General features: G+C 40.3%; 3 protein-coding genes across 3 annotated transcripts; 2 read left to right on the top strand and 1 right to left on the bottom strand.

Moving 5' to 3' along the window:
- Positions 1 to 806: 806 nt before the first annotated feature.
- Positions 807 to 4821, bottom strand: rwdd2b (RWD domain containing 2B). The gene is made up of 4 exons (XM_023403610.2): positions 4299 to 4821; positions 4132 to 4199; positions 1824 to 2192; positions 807 to 1724 (listed from the first exon to the last, which is right to left on the bottom strand). The coding sequence occupies exons 1-4, from the start codon at positions 4452 to 4454 to the stop codon at positions 1472 to 1474; spliced, it is 846 nt and encodes a 281-aa protein (XP_023259378.1). The 5' UTR covers positions 4455 to 4821; the 3' UTR covers positions 807 to 1471.
- Positions 4822 to 4976: 155 nt separating this feature from the next.
- On the top strand, positions 4977 to 11768 carry usp16 (ubiquitin specific peptidase 16). The gene is made up of 18 exons (XM_023403612.2): positions 4977 to 5163; positions 5356 to 5422; positions 5521 to 5717; positions 5811 to 5914; positions 7033 to 7145; positions 7235 to 7470; positions 7562 to 7657; positions 7758 to 7888; positions 7988 to 8075; positions 8524 to 8605; positions 8742 to 8833; positions 8916 to 8969; positions 9062 to 9232; positions 9352 to 10045; positions 10304 to 10398; positions 10557 to 10643; positions 10753 to 10900; positions 11014 to 11768. The coding sequence occupies exons 2-18, from the start codon at positions 5362 to 5364 to the stop codon at positions 11133 to 11135; spliced, it is 2571 nt and encodes an 856-aa protein (XP_023259380.1). The 5' UTR covers positions 4977 to 5163; positions 5356 to 5361; the 3' UTR covers positions 11136 to 11768.
- LOC111653144 (transcription regulator protein BACH1-like) lies at positions 11617 to 17554 on the top strand. Its single transcript, XM_023403615.2, has 5 exons — positions 11617 to 11710; positions 12848 to 13105; positions 13538 to 14704; positions 14783 to 14989; positions 15621 to 17554. The coding sequence occupies exons 2-5, from the start codon at positions 12866 to 12868 to the stop codon at positions 16005 to 16007; spliced, it is 2001 nt and encodes a 666-aa protein (XP_023259383.1). The 5' UTR covers positions 11617 to 11710; positions 12848 to 12865; the 3' UTR covers positions 16008 to 17554.
- Positions 17555 to 18218: the final 664 nt, after the last annotated feature.

Genomic DNA, 18218 nt, shown 5'->3' with positions numbered 1-18218 from the left:
AAAAAATCCTGTTGTTCATATTTGATCCAAATAACAGAAATTAGTTCTTAGCCAATTATTATTTTTGCACTTTGCTTCATTTTGTTTTAGCTGTTTTCAGGTTATGTATTGCATTAGTTTTTAAATCACAGATAATATCTAAGGTCGCCATACTTTCCAACTTTGATTATATAATGCTGCCATCTGCTGGGCGACACAGACCAAACAAGTTCGCAAGTATATTCAGTGCAATACCTGTAACTACAAATTATTAGCCTTGTCATCATGTTGTGTGTCCTTGAGATTTCCTTTCATCATGTGATTCTATGTTGAATTAGACTACTAGTCATCTAATACAGTTCTCTCATCGCAGCCCTTGTGAAAAGGCTGGACTGAAAAGTACAATGTGCTTATTTTCATTAGTTTTATCAGTTAATTTTTAACAGAGTCTGAAGTCTGAAATGTTCACTCTGGGTTCAAACTGCTTTGAGGAGATAATATTCATTGGTATCCCTACAGCATTGGAATAAATATTGTGTCAGACTATCCCTGACCTTACAAATCTTGTAATGATGGATGTGTATATGTGACAACAATGGTATGAAGTGACAATGCCCTGTCAAAGATACAGTATATGATTTCCTACTGTATATAAGCGGTGCACTTTGCTAATAAAATGATAAATAAAATATCCATAAATGCCATGAATTACACCATACAATGAATCACTGAGAAGCAAAATCATCATAAAAGTTGGTAAGTCTGTAAGTATGAATGTTGTTTTAAATTTCCATCTCACACTTAGTGGGCTAAAAATAAGATTCACGTTCAATAGTCACATGTTTTAATTGCCAGAGTGTAATCCACAATTATGCACAATTTATCTAACAACTAATCATTCCAAGAAAATTGGAGAAAGATTTATGTTATCTACAATTCATGAGAGGAAAATCAACAGATTTCATAAACAGATACCCAGCATATTGTTGACTATGTTGTCCAATTATTAATGTGGTATCAGACCTGAAAATCCTATAATAGCCTCGTAGTAATACACAGTGGTGCCAACTGATGAAAGAAGCACCTAGGGCAAGGTATGATCTGCGGCACATACAGGAGTATTAAAATTGCAAATATAACCGAGGTCCTTGAGAGAACTCTCAGGTAAACATCTTTTTAATGCTTCTTTTTGAAAAATATGCCTATTAGCTAAAAAGAGCAAGAACTGTGTGTCTAAAATTGCAGAAATGTTCTGTCTTTTATTCGAATGAGGTCCCAGGTGTATCAACTGAGAATCTTCCATAAAAAGGTGGGTTCATTTATTTCAGTTTATCGGGCACATGTGACCATGTGCTCAGCAATCCATTTGTGTGCTTGCGTGTGTAACAAACAAACAAAAAAGTACAACGGTAATGAATGCACCAGAGTGATTTTTCAAGAGAAGTTACATCAATGACAAGGCACCAGTCAAACCCATATGTACATTTATTCTCTACCTCCCTTCAATGCCGAAATATATCTGAAAGACGTCACAACAGCCTTTTTCATTTAAGAACTGGTAGAGTTGCCCAAGGTCCATGTGATTACCTCTGTTCCCATGGGGGTCGAACATTGCTTCTTCAAAGCCTGTGAATTTGCGCAGGGAGTCTATACTTTCAACAGTCCTGCTGTCCTCTCCCTGACGATCAAGGGGAATATCCTCTCTATGTCGAATCATGATCTTCTTCCATGTCAGAACCTTCACTCTGTGAAATGGGAAAAAGTTAAGAAAATTAATAAACCTCACACCTCAGCAAGCTCCTGGCTGTGACATCAGCTGCTAAAAATAACCACACTCAAGGTACCTGGACCAGAACTCCTCGCAGGCGGACTGAGGACCTTCCACACACACAATACCAGGCTTCCCAGGCATGCTAAATCCCGACAGGCCCAGCTCCTTGGACCACTCCAAGATGTTCTTCCTCTTTGTCTTGTTGTAGATGTGATGACTGTAGATCCACAGTCTGCTGAACACTTCCTCGGATCGTGGAGAAGAGGACTCTTTCACAGGAGCTGGTGCTGCTGATAAGCTCCTACTGATGAAGAGCTGCAGGTTGTCTTTCACCCAGTCCACAGCAGAGAGCACACATACTTCCCCCTGGCAGTTTTCCATAAGGAATGCATTGAGATCTGCATGAATCTGTGTCTGCTGGGCTCTGCTGAGACCGCCACACCTATGGGGCATATAAACAATGCTATAAATAATGCTATAAGAAGGAGTGACGAAAGAACATATGTTTGGGAGACTGATATGTTTACTAATTAAAATAAATGATTACTTTCCAGTAGAATATTTTCTGAAAGCAAATTACAAGTAGAGTTTTTCATTTACTACTGTAGTGGTATTTTGCATTGTGATATATATTTTATTATGAGTGTGATGGGTGTGGTTTGTCTCAGGTACAGGCCACCTGTTTAAAGTGGACAGGAGAAGAGACCATAACTTATCATCGAAGGCTACAGTTCTCAGTAGTCATCGATAGAGTTTGATACATGTCATCCTTGCCTCTTTAGCAGCGTTTGTAAAACAGATTAATTAAATTTGTGGCTTAACAACATAAAATGATCACATTCTTAACTCCCAATGAGGCCACAACAGTAACAAATGACCTCCCACTTTCTGCCACAGTCACATAATCCATTTCCTCTGTGTCATTAGTCTGTTGCTCATCTATGTAATTTTAAATCACTTAATTTCCACATTAGACTACACCAGTGGCACAGTTGTCCTTTGCTTCTTTCTGTAAGTAAAGCTTTATTTATAAACAGAGTTGAAAAGTGCTTCACACAACAACAAAAAAATAGAAATGAATAAACAAATGAAGTAATAAATTACAATATAAAACACAGCACAATGAAAGACCATACCAAACTAAAACAAACCAAAACATAAAACAGGGGTAGAGGTTTATAAAAAAGGCTTGTCTATAAAGATGGGTTTTTAGAGGCTGCTTAAAACAGTCCAAATACTCAGTGAATCAAACAGATTGAGGAAAATGATTCCAGAGAGTTGAAAGTAAAACAGCAAGGGCACAAACACCTTTTCTTGTACAGTTGGAGCAGAAATAAGGCAGAGATTTGAGGATCGGAGTGGTTGAGAAGTGGAATAAGGAAAGAGGTCATGCAGTGTCTTGTATGTAATCTACAGGATCGTGTAGTTAATTCTAAATTTTAAAAGAAACAAATTAAAGGATGCAAGAACAGGGGTAATGTGGGACTGACGGCGTGTTCTGGCCAACAAATCTTTTTACTGCAGAGGCAAACTCATCAGGTCCAATTAAAGGAATTCTGTTTTTATCAGGGTTTATGTGGAAGAAATGAAGAGATATCCCATCTCTGGTGATGTCTACGTAATTACAGAGGGAGGCAGTTGATTCAGGTTAGCAGAGAAATAGATCTGTGTATCATTGGCATAACAGTAATATGACAAGTCTTGAGAGCGGCTCAACAAATGACCCAGAAGAGGCATGCACAATGAGAAGAGGATTGGTCTTAGGACCAACCCCTGCGGCACTCCACACAGCAGGGGTGCTGAGAAAGACAAATGATTGTTGATACACACATTAAAATATCTGTTAGTCAAATAAGAATGGAAGAAGAATGCCTACCCAGTTATGGAACCTATCAAGTAAAATGGCATTTGTCATTTGTGGCCCCTTGTAGATCAGGCTGCTGCTTACTGCTGCAGGGTTTATGGAATTAACGCTTTCTCAGACAGAATGGCAAAGTTGAAACGTGCGTGCTTGAGCTATTAATGTCTGCCTCATAAGGAAGTTTCATGAAAATGCTACAGTATCATTAGCTGTGAAATTGCAGTAACTACTTTGACATTTCATAACCAGCTCTTATTCGCACATGATCTCTAAATGGAAAGCTTTACATTCTTTATCTTAGGAAAACTCTGCACACACACCAAAGGTGAGTCTTTCCTGATCTCCCAAACATTAGATTATATGAACATATTATGTTACTGTTTTGCCAAGACCAAGTTCTCCAAATTTACAATTATATGCAAATTGTATAAATCTTACAAATTGGTTATATAAGTTATTGTTTTGCATATGTAAAGAGCTGATCACCTTCACCACATATCAAATGTGAATAGTGGCTTACCGGACCGTTATCTCTGGCATCACACTGGGATATTCAGATGGATAAGCACAGGACAGAATTACATCCGTCTGAATGGAGCGACAAAAAAAGAGAAAAGTTTGGTAATTATTATGTTTTAGGACAAATTGAAATCGCAGTGAAATAGAAAGACAGTCTTATTCGGTTACCATCCCCATGTTTGCAGTGTCGAGCTTCTGCTTGATAAGAAACTGGGGTCTGGAGGGAGGAGGGGTGTCTGCGGAAGCTGAGCCCTCCACATAGTCCCTCAGCTCAGCTAGTGCCAGCTGGTCTGTGAGCTCCAGCTCCTCCCGGGTAGGAAACATACTGGTCAGCAGCTCTATCTCTGCAAGCTGAGACTCAGCCCACTCCAATTAAGACATGCTGATAACGGCGAGCTAAAACGTCGATCTTCTTATACATAAAAAATATATAATATATGTATATCATATATATAATATCAAACAGTTTTCTGTCCACAGTCAAATATATTATCACCTGTCATTTAACAAATTAACAAATGCTAACAAACGACACGTTTCTTTTCCAGTCATCAGCACTAAAGAAAATCTAACTTGCCATAGAAAACTCTCGTCAAGACTGAAAAGGTAATGATAGATATTTATATATAAGCTGTGTTTAGAAAGCTGAAAATGCAGCCTAGTTTAACACTAACTTCACTACACCTCTACCTCCACGTTACACTGGCTAGTAATCGAGATTTGTTCGAAGTCGGACTGTTTCAAACGACACACACAGGAAACGCACGTACCGAGCAGTAGAAACAGTGGCACCGTCACATTTTGTTCCTCCGTTGTCTGCATGTGTCAGCTGGGATTTTTTTTTTTTTTTGGCCAAAGCAGCGGGGTGAATTTTGAATATTTTAAAACTTTGTAAACCCATTTTCATATCCGAAGCCTTACATTCAACCGCTGTAACCAGTAAATTAACTTAACTATGTCCAAATTAGTGAATTCATCCACACGAAGTAACTGAAACTGAAAATTGCGAAGGATTTAGGCTCCGTTTGTGACAGTAAGTTGACTGGACCATGAGGATCTTGATCGGGTTTAAACGTCACATTACTTTCTGTTTTGTTTCTGTGACTAAACGACCTGGTGCTACATTGTGTTAAGCAGCAATAAAATCTGATCTAGCTGTTAGCCAAAGCTAGCGTTACTTCAGGTGACTGCTGGGTCTTATTCCAATTCATCTCTGAATGCGTAGGTGAAAATGGGGAAGAAAAGAGGGAAAGACAAGAGCTCCAGAGAGGACGATGACCTTGACCTGACAGGTAAATACATCACCTTTTGCATGTCTTATGACAACCTGTGGGAGGTTTAGGATGACTTTCCCTCATCTTGTTTTTTTTTGTTTTTTTTATCTTCACAGGTCCTTCCTGTAGGCATATTAAGAAGGGAACAGACCAAACACTTCTAAAGAAACTTTATGGGAATTCTGATTGGACTAGTTGCCAGGATTGTGAGCATGAAGAAAATAAAGAAAATAACACTACCACCCTGCCACAGGACTCTGAAGAGGAAAAAGAAACAGCAACCATATGGATGTGCTTGAAATGTGGCCACATAGTGAGTTTATTCAACCCATTTATTATTCAGATGTTGACAATGTATTCTGTGACTTTTCTTTTGCTAAATTACCAGTGTCATCTCTTCTACAAGGGATGTGGACGAAATTCTGAGCACAAGCATGCCATCAAACATTATGAGACTCCTCGGTCAGATCCACATTGCCTGGTTATCAGCATGGACACCTGGAGTGTGTGGTGAGTATATTGCTGTGGTGTGTTAATCACAGAGGCGTTCAGAGGCTTCAGAAAGTATTCAGTCACTTTTTTTCTTACTTTATTGTGTTGTTGATTTAATTGAGAATGGCTGAAGTTGGCATTTTTGCCCATTAATCTACACTCAATAACCAATAATGACAGTGAAAATGCTGTATGAAGTTTTTGCAAATTAATGAAAACAAATAAAATATCAAAAACTGAAATCTCTCATTTACAAAAGTATTCGGACCCTTAATCCAGTACTTTGCGGCAGCCTTTTTGTCAGGAATTACAGCTTCAGATCTTCTTGGGTAAGTCTCTACAAGCTTTGCACACCTGGAACTGCCATCTTCAGGTCTCTCTGCAGATGTTTTGTGGAGTTTATGTTATTTTGTGGGCCATCAAACAATCTTATTTGGATGCATTCATACTTAATGACCAGTCTCCCTGTCCTGACCACTGAGAAGCAACCCCCCATAGCATGATGCTGTCACCACCATGTTCCACCATAGGGATGGTATTAGCCAAGTGATGAGCGGCACAGACATAGTGTTTGGAGTTCTGGCCAGAATGGTTCAGTTTTTTACTCATCAGACCAGTGAATATTTTCCCTCATGCTCTCAGTCCTTTAAATGCTGCTTGGCAAATTTTTAAGTGGTGAAGTCATATGCCTTTTACTCAAAGTGGTGTCCATTTAGCCACTCTACCATAAATGCCTGATTGATGGAGTGTTGCTAAGAGGGTCGTCCTTCCAGCAGCTTCTCTCATCTCTCATCAGCCAGTCTCAGGTGACATTGGGCGAGGGCGGGGGAAACACCCTGGACAGGTTGCCAGTCCATCACAGGGCCTTTCTAAACCATGTCCAATCAATCTAGTTTGCTAAAGATAGACTGAATAGGAATACTGAATACTTTTGTAAATACAATGTATCAGTTTTCAGATTTTGTTAAATTTTCAATAATTTCTGAAAACACTTACGGTTAGTGTAGAATAAATGGCAAATATGACAGTTTTATCCATTTAAAATTGAATGCACAACACAATAAAGCTTGCAAAAAGTGAAGGGGTCTGAATACTTGCATGTCATTTTTTTTTTTCATGTGTTGTCAACCCTGCAGGTGTTACATTTGTGATGATGAAGTCCAGTACTCCCAAACTGGACAGTTGGCTCAACTGGTTACCAACCTAAAAAAGCAAACCTCTTCAGATCCCACAAAGAGACCACAGAAAAGTAGGTACCAGTGAGTCATCACTGTTACTGTTTTATTGGAATTACATGTCCCTATAACCATGTCCACCATGTCATGTTTGGTTATTCAGGAGTGAAAGAGGAGGACAGCTCGGTAGAACCTGAGCAGAAGACGGAAACTGTAAAAGCTGAGGAGAGTGAGGACAAGGAGAACAAAGAAAACAACAAGAATCACCAAAAGAAAAACGCCAAGAAAGAGGGTGTTGGGAAATCACAAAAGTCCAGCACAACTGAAGACAAAGCTGGTGTTTCAGTAAAAGGGCTGAGCAACCTGGGAAACACATGTTTCTTTAATGCAGTCATTCAGGTAGGATTGGGCCTGATAGGATGATAGTATTGAGTTAAAGTGAGAGAAGTAAATCCTAGAGTTAATTAATTTCTTTCATTGTCTTTTCCAGAATCTCTCTCAAACACAGCTCTTACGACTGACTCTCAACGAAGTGACCCAAGAGAAAATGAGTCTTAACATTAAACCTGGAGCCTCCTCAGATCTGGTCTGTTGCTTTTATTCTTTAAATGTTTGTTTTTAACTCAAAAGTAGATTTATATATACACCGATTATTACTTAAAGACTTGTTTTTATCATGATTTCAGGAGCCTGTCGAAGCGCAGTTGGATCAGCCTGGATCCCTGACTTTGGCTATGTGTCAACTACTCGGTGAGATCCAGGAATCCAAGAAGAGTGTGGTAACACCGCGGGAGTTATTCACACAAGTTTGTAAAAAGTGAGCTTGACCAAAGATTGAGGCAGAACTCGGCTGCAAGATGTGCTTCCGATCATTCCTGCATTTAGCGTCATTCATCGTCTCGTCTCCTTCTTGCAGGGCTGCCAGGTTCAAAGGATTTCAGCAGCAAGATAGCCAGGAGCTGCTGCGTTACCTTCTGGATGGGATGCGAGCTGAGGAGATCAAAGTACGCTTTCAGTTTAAAACAAATCTCCATATATATCACATTGGCAAAAGATTTACATTTACAATGCACACTGTAGCTTTCCTAGTGGCCCTATGTTAACTGGAATTATATTGTTTTGACAGCATCTTACTCTGTGCATTGAAATTTCTTACTCAGGCTCACTGGCAGCAAGTCAGTCAGATTCTAAATGTAATCACAAATTGAGGACTTAAGCAAGAAATGCAAACAATTGTGGCTAAGTAATGTTTTTTCTTTTATTTAATGACCTTTCTCTGAAAGCTGCTCTGACTGGTTGGTTCACTTTCACGAGTGGAGGTTTCATAAGAGCGTAATCAGAGCGTAAAGTTGTTGGTATTTGGTGAAAGTGTTGTGTTGCTTATATCTGCGATGGTTTCTCACATAGTTATTTTTTATCATTTACATTTAAAGATTGTGTTTGTTTCTGCAGAGAGTAAGTTCAGGGATCATGGAGGCATTGAAACAGTCTAGAAAAAGCACAGACGGAGAGCAGCTGAAAACTCTAGTTAAAGGTAAGTAACTTGGATATAAATAGAAACATCTTGTAGTTGATATGTGAGAAATCCTTGTTGTATGCTACTATAGTATACAATTTTGGTACTCCTAATATTTAAATATGGCCATCTGACAAAGAAGTTCTCATTTCAGAGTACGAGAAAAATGAATTTCCAAAAAACTTTGTGGACCAAGTTTTTGGTGGGGAAATGACCAGCACTATAATGTGTCAGCAGTGTAAAACAGTATGTATTGCGGACAAATCTTTAAGATAAACTATCAGTGTCATGTCAGTGCCAAGCTAAAGCCTCTATTTTGCACTTGCAGGTTTCTGTAGTCACAGAAATGTTTTTGGACCTTTCCCTTCCTGTTTCTGATGAGGTAAAGCCCTTAAAAATGTTTTTATTTTTAAAAGTTTTTTCATGTTGTATGTGCGTCAACTGCATGTGCTCTCTTGTAACTACATCTTACAGGCATATAGAAAGAAGAACCAGAAAAAAGGAGTCCAGAAGACGAGTGAGTCGAGCCAGGATGGCAGAAACAGCCCTGCTCTGACCAACGGAAATGATGACGACATTCCCACAGGGTCTGGTAGCAAGTACCAGCAGAAGAAAGCCAAGAGGCAGGCCAAGAAGCAAGCAAAGGTACCTCAGTGAATGTACACAAAGGATGTTGTTTTCTTTTGCCTTCGCTTGTCTCTTTGATGGATGAGTGTGCAGAACAAACTCAACAGTCTGTACTGTTCTCTTGTCTTTGCTTATAGCATCAAAAAAGGCAGCAGAAGTTTGAGGGCAGAGTCACTTTGGACAGTCTCGCATCTCCGAGCCGTGGAGAGAACGAACAGACGGATCCTTCTGCAGCTGCAGATGAAGATGAAGGGGAAAATGCTGACAGTGAGACACGTGAAGAAGCCCCACTCAGTGAAGAAAATCCTGCACAAATCGTTGCAGCTGAGCAGGGTGTGAAGAACCTTGACACGATCCAGGCAGAGAAGGAGCAAGAAGAGGGTGAGGATTCAGTGACTGACTGCGACTCATCTGCTACTTCATCAGTCAGCAACCGTTTTACCATCCTATCAGAGGATCACCAGTCAAAGGACAGCACCTTAGATGATGAAAAAATATCTGACATGGAACAGGAAGCAGAGGAAGACACAGAGCTGGTGACTGAAATGGAGAAAGTGACCCTGGATGATGCCTTCATAGAGGACTCTGACACTGTGGAACAAGGCATGGAGATTGAAGATGAGCCACTGGAGGGTAAAGAGTACACTGTAGTAAATCAGGACCCAGAGCTGGCCTTTCACACACTGGCTACCAGAACGGTCCCTGAGAAACAGGAGTGTTCAGTACAGTCATGCCTGTTTCAGTTCACAGAAGTGGAAACCCTCACGCAGAACAACAGCCTGTTGTGTGTCACATGCACAAAACGGCAGGGGAACAAAGACAAAGCTGGAGGTGTGTGGAATTTCTCTTAGTGAACGTATTTGATCTATTGTTAATATGCTTTTGTTCCTGATAGTATACGAACTGAGCATGTTTGTGGATTTTGGACACTACAGTATCAAAAATACAGTAGCAAAAAGCCTGTCAAATTGTGTAACTTGTCTTTTTTTTTCTTTCTTTTTTTCATTTTGCTGCAGCTTTTTCTCAAAGGGACTCATTTTCCATTTGGGGATAAATAAAGTTTGTTGTCTTTATTTGTTCTCTGTTTAGGATCCAAGAAGAATATCTACACTGATGCCTTGAAGCAAATGCTGATCTCCTCCCCCCCACCGGTGCTTACCCTTCATTTGAAGAGATTTCAACAGGTAAAACAGTTGAAGAAAACTTCAGCATTTTTACACCTTGGATCCAGCCAAGCAGTTTTAAAGACCATGTGTTTTTGAACTTTTTTTTTTGTCTATTGTAAGCACTGAAACACATAATGTTGAGTTTTAATGAAATCACTTCTGTTGTTTTCCTCTAGAATGGATACAGTATTTGTAAGGTGAACCGACATGTCCAGTTCCCCCTGATACTGGATCTAGCTTCTTTTTGTGCGGTTAAATGCAAGGTAAATATTGGCAGCTTTTATAATTTAACAGTACTCTTATAGGCCCATTTGTAAATGTATCACTGTTTTATTTTACTCTGAGCACTAACAAGAAGTTGTTTCCAAACAGAACGTGACAGAAGGAGATACTCAGCTTTTGTACAGTTTGTATGGTATCGTAGAGCACAGTGGAACAATGAGGTCGGGTCATTACACAGCCTATGTGAAAGTACGTCCTGAGTGCTCTAAAGCCTCCTCCAACGGAGTGGCAGCAGAAGGTAGGTGATCACGTGCATAGAATGTAACAATAACTTGGTCCTAATGTTTTAAATATTGGAACCATTAGGATTCATATTTTAAATATCTCCACTAACTCATCACTTCCCTTCAGGAGATGCAGAGCCACCCAGAGGATCCTGGTTCCATATCAGTGATACAAGTGTTCAACCTGTGAGTGAGAGCAAAGTCCAGAGTTGTCAAGCCTACCTACTCTTCTATGAAAGGATCCTCTAATCAGACTGTGCCTCACTACTCAGGAAATCCCAACAAGCCAACCTGCTGCTGCTGCTTCAGCTCCTCAGTTAACCAACCTCTGCCTGTTTTGTCAATGACTCAGACTGGGCTGTGATGAAATTAAATTGATTATACACAAGGGACATTTGACAGTGTTGACATTTTGATCATGGTAGTGTCATACAGTCTTTCGGGTATTAAACAGGACAGCTGTATGTTTCTCCTATGGGAATATGATGAGGTGTGACAGGAATTTCAAGATGGACATTCAAGTGGTAGTGGATGTGTTATTCAATTTCCTGAGATAAATGACAGTTAAGGATATTATTTGTAAAAGAAAATATTTATATGTCTATTTTTTATCAATGTCATGTAATGAAAAGCTTCAAACTGAGAAAAAGTTTCTCCTGGCTCGTGTCATGGCTTTCTGACTCTTGCACTGAGCATGCGCAGTAAGTGCTAATAGGTTTTCCTGGTCCAAATTGTCACATGACAAGGAAAGTCTGGCTCCGGAAGGCCAGAGTCCTCTCTACCCAAGACTTACAAATGGCAGTGTTATCCAGCTGACATGGCAGGTCAGTGAACATTTGGGCTTGTAAACGAATATTTTTAAAAGAAGTTTCTGTTTTTAAAGGTTTTGGGTTTGTTTGTTTTTCTTTCGTCAACAACAGGAAGATCGCTCGGTTCGTTTACAGCTAACGGTTTGGCCTAGCGTAACGCTTTTCCGTTTGGATATCATTTCCAACTATTACATTAATGTCATAAAGAAAATGTTACTTGTTAGTTACATAACGTCTTTATTTTATAACTTTGGATATTGCTCGTTACGCTTCTCCGCCAGGCCCAGTTGGGTAACTTGGCTAAATATGAGTCAGCATTTTAAACTTGCTGCCCAAGTTAAAGAGTTAAAATTAAATCCATCCAGGCTGAAATATTCATTGAACATCTAACTACTTAAGCTAAATAAAGTTTATCAGAAATCTGTTATTCTGATTGTTTATCCCAGTAAGCACAATTTTCAAAGTTACTGAATGTAACATACGTAAACAATAATATCTCATACTGAGTCAGACAGACGCACTGAAGCACGTTGTCCCCAGATTGGAGACTTAGTCACTAGTAATAACATGTAATAGTAATAAACTATAATGACATGATAACATACCTTAATGATTACATCACATTTAGCTAACTCGTATGTTGTCTATAATATCGTTGAATGAGAAGAGACAGTTTCTTTTTACTTCCTAAGACCTTCTCTGCAGTCCATAACAATAACATCACTGAATGTGCTCAATGTACTGAGGCAAGGTGGTATGATTTAGAAGAAAAGTACATATGCAGTGGTTTTACATGATCATAAAACCCCATTTTGAATGGTTTGAGGTATTTCATGTCTGCCCAGAAGAACCATCTCATTAATTATTGATTAATCCGTGGGTTATTATCTTGATTAAAGGTCTGGTCATAAATGGCAGGAATCTGTTAAAAAATGCCTGAAGCTGAACCTGAAGATATTCAATTTAATATCATATAAGATAAAGGTTTTTCAATCAATTATCAGAATTGTTTTTGGATTAATTATCTGCCAGTAGACTAATCAAACAATGACTAATCATTGCAGCTAGAATCCACACTGTTGTCTATTTTTATTATTGTGTATTGTGATTATTATACTTTTTTGACTCCCCCCTGCTCCCTCTGACACACAGGCTGAGCTTGTAAGAACCATGTCGCTCCAAGCTCCTCGCATGTCAGTGTTTACGTTTCAGTCTGCAGTGCACAGCACCCATGTTCTGCAGTGTCTGAATGACCAAAGGCAGCAGGATGTCCTGTGTGATGTGACAGTGGTGGTGGAGAACAGGAGTTTTCGGGCCCACTGCTCTGTCTTGGCTTCCTGCAGTGAATACTTTCACAGCAGGGTTACCAGTGTCACCAGACAGAATCCCATCATCACCTTGCCTGACGAGGTCAGTGTTCTGCTGTTCAGCAGAAGGGTAGCTAGACTGGTTTTCTGTCCAGCAGTAGATAACTGTGTATAATGTGACTATTGATCCAGTTCGCAGCTCTTGTAATGTGATTCTTGCACATGCATGGATCACCATGTGTGTGACTGTACATTTGGACATCTGTCAGCCCTGCTGAGAATAATGTAGTATTGTACAGCTTTGTTCATATTTTGTAATTGTATGTGTCTAATAGATACTGAAGTTAATAGTGTGTAAAGGCTTTATTGTAAAACATTTTATGTGCAGTTTTAGGAAAATGGTTACAAATTTCAGGGCAGGACTGTTGAAGTGGATAGTCTGCTACTCTTTGAGCTGCTTCAGTTTCATTGTAGTATGTTATACTGGTATGAGTTTTATCATGACTCAACAACTTGCTTTATCTTTCCCCCACAGGTGACTGTGGAGGGGTTTGAACCTTTGCTTCAATTTGCCTACACCTCAAAGCTGCTCTTCACCAAAGAAAACATTCATGCCATTCACAACAGTGCTGAGTTTTTAGGATTTCAAGACCTGGAGTCAGCATGCTTTGATTTCCTCATCCCAAAGTTTTCTGAAGGCAAAAGACCCTCACAGGAGGTCAGGCGTAGAACCTGTTGTCGGAGCCGGGATCCCAGTACCAGTTTTGGCTCCAGTGTAGAGAGCAGCCAACCAAAATCATTTGAGTCTCACAGCTCAGTGCCTTCAGTAGGTGATGAACAAACAGACTTCCCATCACAGTCTCCTCAGAGTGCCCAGGGTCAGACGAACAGCGAGGAAGAACACTTCTGTTTGGATAACTGCGGGCCACAAATGGCCCCCTTATCTTTGGAGTTAACAGCAAATGGTGTGTGCCCCATGTTGTCTTTGCCATGCCCAGACTCTGACAAAACAGATCATCCGTCTCAGTTTTGTGAAAGAGACATTTTAGAGATAGGAGATGTGTGTAATCAAAGTGAGCTGAGTTTGGCCGACTGTGGCTTACCCTGTGAGCTGTCAACCGCAGGGGATGTGAATCTGCCAGAACTCATTGAGCCAGCAGGCAGAGATGTTAAACAGACTGTTGAGACGGTTGGTGCTGAAACTAACTGTAACCCCAGTTCATGTCCACTCAACACATCAGGGGCAGAAAATTGCAGCGAGTTATTAGAGCAGAGTGAGGCCGGCCTTGAACAGAGAATGACAGGTGATCACTCAGATCCTACACTAACTGCTCTAAGCCATGAAGAGGGATTTGGAGAGAGGAGCAGTGTGGAGAGGGAAGTGGCTGAACATCTGGCAAAGGGATTTTGGTCTGACCTATGCCCATCTCAGGCTCAACCACTCCCTCTGGATCCCATGGACCAAAACAGTTTGGCAAAAGCATCAGACTTTCATTGGCTTAAGCAGCTGGACTTGAGCTCCAGTGCAGGAGACTGTCCTTTCCTCAGGGACTTCGGGACAGGCGATGACCAGGCTCCACGCACTGACAGTCTGTCCCAGTCAGAGAAGAGCCCTTACATGTCCTCCTCACTCAACTCTGGGGATGACTCAGACCTGGACACAGATGGAGATACTGAGGCCAACAACAAAAGAGCAGCAGAGGTCATTCTGATACACAGCTGATGTTTGATAGCTGTTAGTTGAAGTGCAATAAATCTAACTAAACCCTATACTCTACAGATTCAGCTACCGTTCCCGGTGGAGCAGATCTCAGCGCTGAGCCGAAGTGCCTTCCAGCAGCTTCTGAGACACCATCATCTGACTCAAGACCAGCTGGAGTTTGTCCATGACGTCCGCCGACGAAGCAAAAACCGTGTGGCCGCACAGCGCTGCCGAAAGAGGAAACTAGACAGCATACACCTGCTAGAATGTGAAATCAAAAGATTAGTAAGTTGCCTTTAATCTGTCTAGTGTCAAACACTGCTACTATTGAGCTAAGTGTCTTGAGCTGAAGGTACTTTGTGACCTTTATTGACCTCTAGTGGTGACCAGTAGGAACTGCAAAAATGCTGATGGAAGTACTTTTGTCTTGCGGAACAAGTTTCTGACTCAGCCCTCGCCCCTAATTTCACTTCTCGTCCATTTGACATTAAAAAAAGCGTAATTTTTGCAATAGGGGTCAGTATGCTAGACAATTAACCACACATTTACCTGGACTCTGTGTGAGGTCCACAAGACAAAAACTACTTATCACAGCAAGTGAATGCATCTTACTCACTTCTTCATTAAAATGACATGGGTGTAAATTCTGTAGCATTTGTAGGAAGGTGAATGGTTGCAAATTGAAGAGACTGGTCCAGGAAATGTTTTAATTCCAAATACTGTAAACAGATGAAGGAACAAAAATGTATGGGTAAAAAGCATGAACTGAAACGTTCTGAAACTTTCTGTATTTGCTACGCTCCATGGAGTGGCCCTTTTAATATTCAGTTGTAATTCGTTGTCCAAAACAAAAGCATAGTATGCACTGGTGAGGCGTTAAGAAAGTGACGATGCGTTACTGTCATCCTCTCTATAGAAAAGTGAGAAAGAGCGGCTGCTGCAGGAGCGAACTGAGCTGGAGCAAAACCTGGAGGAGACACGACAGAGTCTCTGCGGGTTATGTAAAAGTGTCAGCATCGAGTCTGGTTCTGAGCAGGACCACTTGCAGCTTCTTGCCAAACTTTCCTCATCCGACTTCCCCGTGTCCTCCCCTAGCCTCGCGGGGAAAGATGAGGAGTCCGAGATCACTATCGAAATGGTAAGTTGTTCTTCAGAGTGTGACCCAAGCGGGACGCCTGCAGAGTCAGCTAAGACTGTTGCACCAGAGGCTGGCACACAGACAGATGAAGCAGATTCTCCACAAAGCTGCTCTTTCCCTGCATCTCTGCTCAACGCTTGTCTGGACATGAACAACAGCTTATAATTGGACTCAAATTCCATTGTCATTTCTAATCATGCAGGACCACGGGCAGGGGGTGCACTTTGAGTTTATACTGTAATCCCCTTTCCGGGATGGACATGCTTTCCTGTGTGTGTCACTGAATAATTTTCCGCCTGATAGAGGTATCTTAAATTGACGTGGAAAAATGTCAAATTTCCTTCGCTGTATTTTAGACTATGCATTTCACTGTAGTAAACACAAAATCCAGTAATTATCTTTTTGAAGGTGCCAACAATTTTCAGGTAATTTCCAAATGTTTCCATTTGTAAATTAGGAGGATGATTCTTAGAATTAGGTTTGATTTTCTCAGGGACACTCATAACCTGACTGTGTTTTGATGGCTAAAATGATTCTCTTTGCACACCCACCCCCCCACACAGACTCACAGTTTTGATGATAAGATGTTTCTTTCATTCTAGGTTAATTAGTCTGTCGTTATAATCTTTACACATACTGTTTTATTCCACCTGTATGCTTTCGTAAAATATGCACAGCACTAACAAAACTTTTTTTTTTACCATAGATTTCAAGGAATTGTTACAGCTAACACAACATGTATAGTTTGAATGAATAACTGTCAGCTTCCCCCAATATTTGAGGAATGGTTGCAGTGTGTCTGAAGATGTTACAGGGGAACATAAGAAATTATGTTATTTGATGCAATCCGTGCCTTATGCAGTAGTATAGTATTAATAGAGAAAGTTAAAGGCAATCTTTGTATATTCTTGTCTCAAGCACTGTCGCACATTAACCCAGAGCCCATATTGATGGCATTCTCTTACCCTTAGGTCTGTCTGCACGTTAAGTATTTTTTTTATTAAATGCTTTCATGGATTACAGATTTAAATAAACTGCATTTTGTTACCATTCAGCTCACAAGAAGCTGGAATATTTTCCACTCTAATGATGTACAGTACCACAGTTTGGCCAGTAGATGGAAATACGACTCTATTTACCTCACCAGCTCTGCTGACCCTTCATTGACTGACTAGAATACTACAACAGTATGACCTGTTCCTTCTGCACTTTCTCTGCAAGAGACTGAGCTTTCTTTATCAGAGCTTTTTGCAAGATTAAAGCTTGAAATTGCAAAAGTTCTGTAAACTTTGAGCCATGAAATGGTTTCAGACTGTTCAAATTTGTGCATAAGACATATATTTGAAAGAAAGTTGGGCCTTTTTGTAAAATTAAGATGGGTAATAGTGGTATGATACTGTATCTGATTGTAAAACTGAACAGTTGTGTATGGATTTATCAATTCTACGTTGGCTCCACAGAGAATCATTTGGTAGACTGTACATTGGACTAAATTAGGGCTGAAATTAAAGGAAAACTCAGATGAGAATGATAAATGACTTAAGCTTTGTAAAGTGTGAAGGCACCCAGACACCCTGCAGACAAGAGGTTGGTGAGAAACAGGTGTATATGACAGCCATCCCTGTAACCCAGCAGTGCAAATCAAGTTGTAAGACCATGCTGTAGATGGAAGGTGAATGGAAGATGAAAATAAAAATTAATTCTGACTTTAATGCTATGTATTTCTTGAGCTATAAATAACTGGGTTTGTCATTTAAACAAACCTATCTGCGTAGCCTCACATGCTGCATCAATTTTTTAGAATCAAAGCACTTCGTGGAACTGACTGGTTATTTATTCACGAACGTACACAGTCATGTTTGGCAAGATGCAGACAGCACAAAGCAGAAGCTGTTCAGTCATTATTAAACCAGTTCCATGCATAACAACCTGTGCCACCTGTAGAGAAGAAAAGCAAAGTAAGCCATCTGAGTCAGTGTATCACCCCACACATAAACAGAAGCTATAAAAAATTAAACTGCATTTGTCAAAACTGCAGCAGATGTCTCTCGCTTGTCTATAAATGGCACGGCTCTACATGTGCAGGTCCACACGTACACAGATACTTTTGCCGGTAGCTGGTGTAGGTTGGACTGGCAGGTTGATGCTAAAGTGTATCAAAAAATATACACGGGAAACAGTAGGTCCTTATGCTCCCTTCTAACAAAAGCTCTGCTTCAGCAACTAGCATGGCACGTGCTAGGCTGCTCTCCAAAGATCGATTCGGTGACAACCGTTGTGAAATGATGTGTATCATCCTCATCAGTTTGAAAGGTAATTCTGTTTGGACTGTTTCTTAATATCATTTTGACTCTATCTTTTGCATCACAGGAACCA

This window comes from Seriola lalandi, unplaced genomic scaffold (assembly GCF_002814215.2).
Source record: "Seriola lalandi dorsalis isolate HSWRI2012SDOR001 ecotype SW California unplaced genomic scaffold, Sedor1 jcf7180002054163, whole genome shotgun sequence".
Taxonomy (NCBI): domain Eukaryota; kingdom Metazoa; phylum Chordata; class Actinopteri; order Carangiformes; family Carangidae; genus Seriola; species Seriola lalandi.
The sequence above is the reverse complement of the archived record's forward strand: the minus strand, read 5'-3'. Positions and strand labels throughout refer to the sequence as shown.

Coding starts and splice junctions, on each gene's coding strand:
- LOC111653144 (XM_023403615.2), top strand. CDS start 12,866: ATGTCGCTCCAAGCTCCTCGCATGTCAGTGTTTACGTTTCAGTCTGCA. Junction 13,106..13,537: donor TCATCACCTTGCCTGACGAG/GTCAGTGTTCTG, acceptor TTTCCCCCACAG/GTGACTGTGGAGGGGTTTGA. Junction 14,990..15,620: donor AATGTGAAATCAAAAGATTA/GTAAGTTGCCTT, acceptor TCCTCTCTATAG/AAAAGTGAGAAAGAGCGGCT.
- rwdd2b (XM_023403610.2), bottom strand. CDS start 4,454: ATGTTTCCTACCCGGGAGGAGCTGGAGCTCACAGACCAGCTGGCACTA. Junction 4,200..4,298: donor ACACTGCAAACATGGGGATG/GTAACCGAATAA, acceptor CGCTCCATTCAG/ACGGATGTAATTCTGTCCTG. Junction 2,193..4,131: donor ATGCCAGAGATAACGGTCCG/GTAAGCCACTAT, acceptor TATGCCCCATAG/GTGTGGCGGTCTCAGCAGAG.
- usp16 (XM_023403612.2), top strand. CDS start 5,362: ATGGGGAAGAAAAGAGGGAAAGACAAGAGCTCCAGAGAGGACGATGAC. Junction 5,718..5,810: donor GCTTGAAATGTGGCCACATA/GTGAGTTTATTC, acceptor CTCTTCTACAAG/GGATGTGGACGAAATTCTGA. Junction 10,046..10,303: donor GAACAAAGACAAAGCTGGAG/GTGTGTGGAATT, acceptor TTCTCTGTTTAG/GATCCAAGAAGAATATCTAC.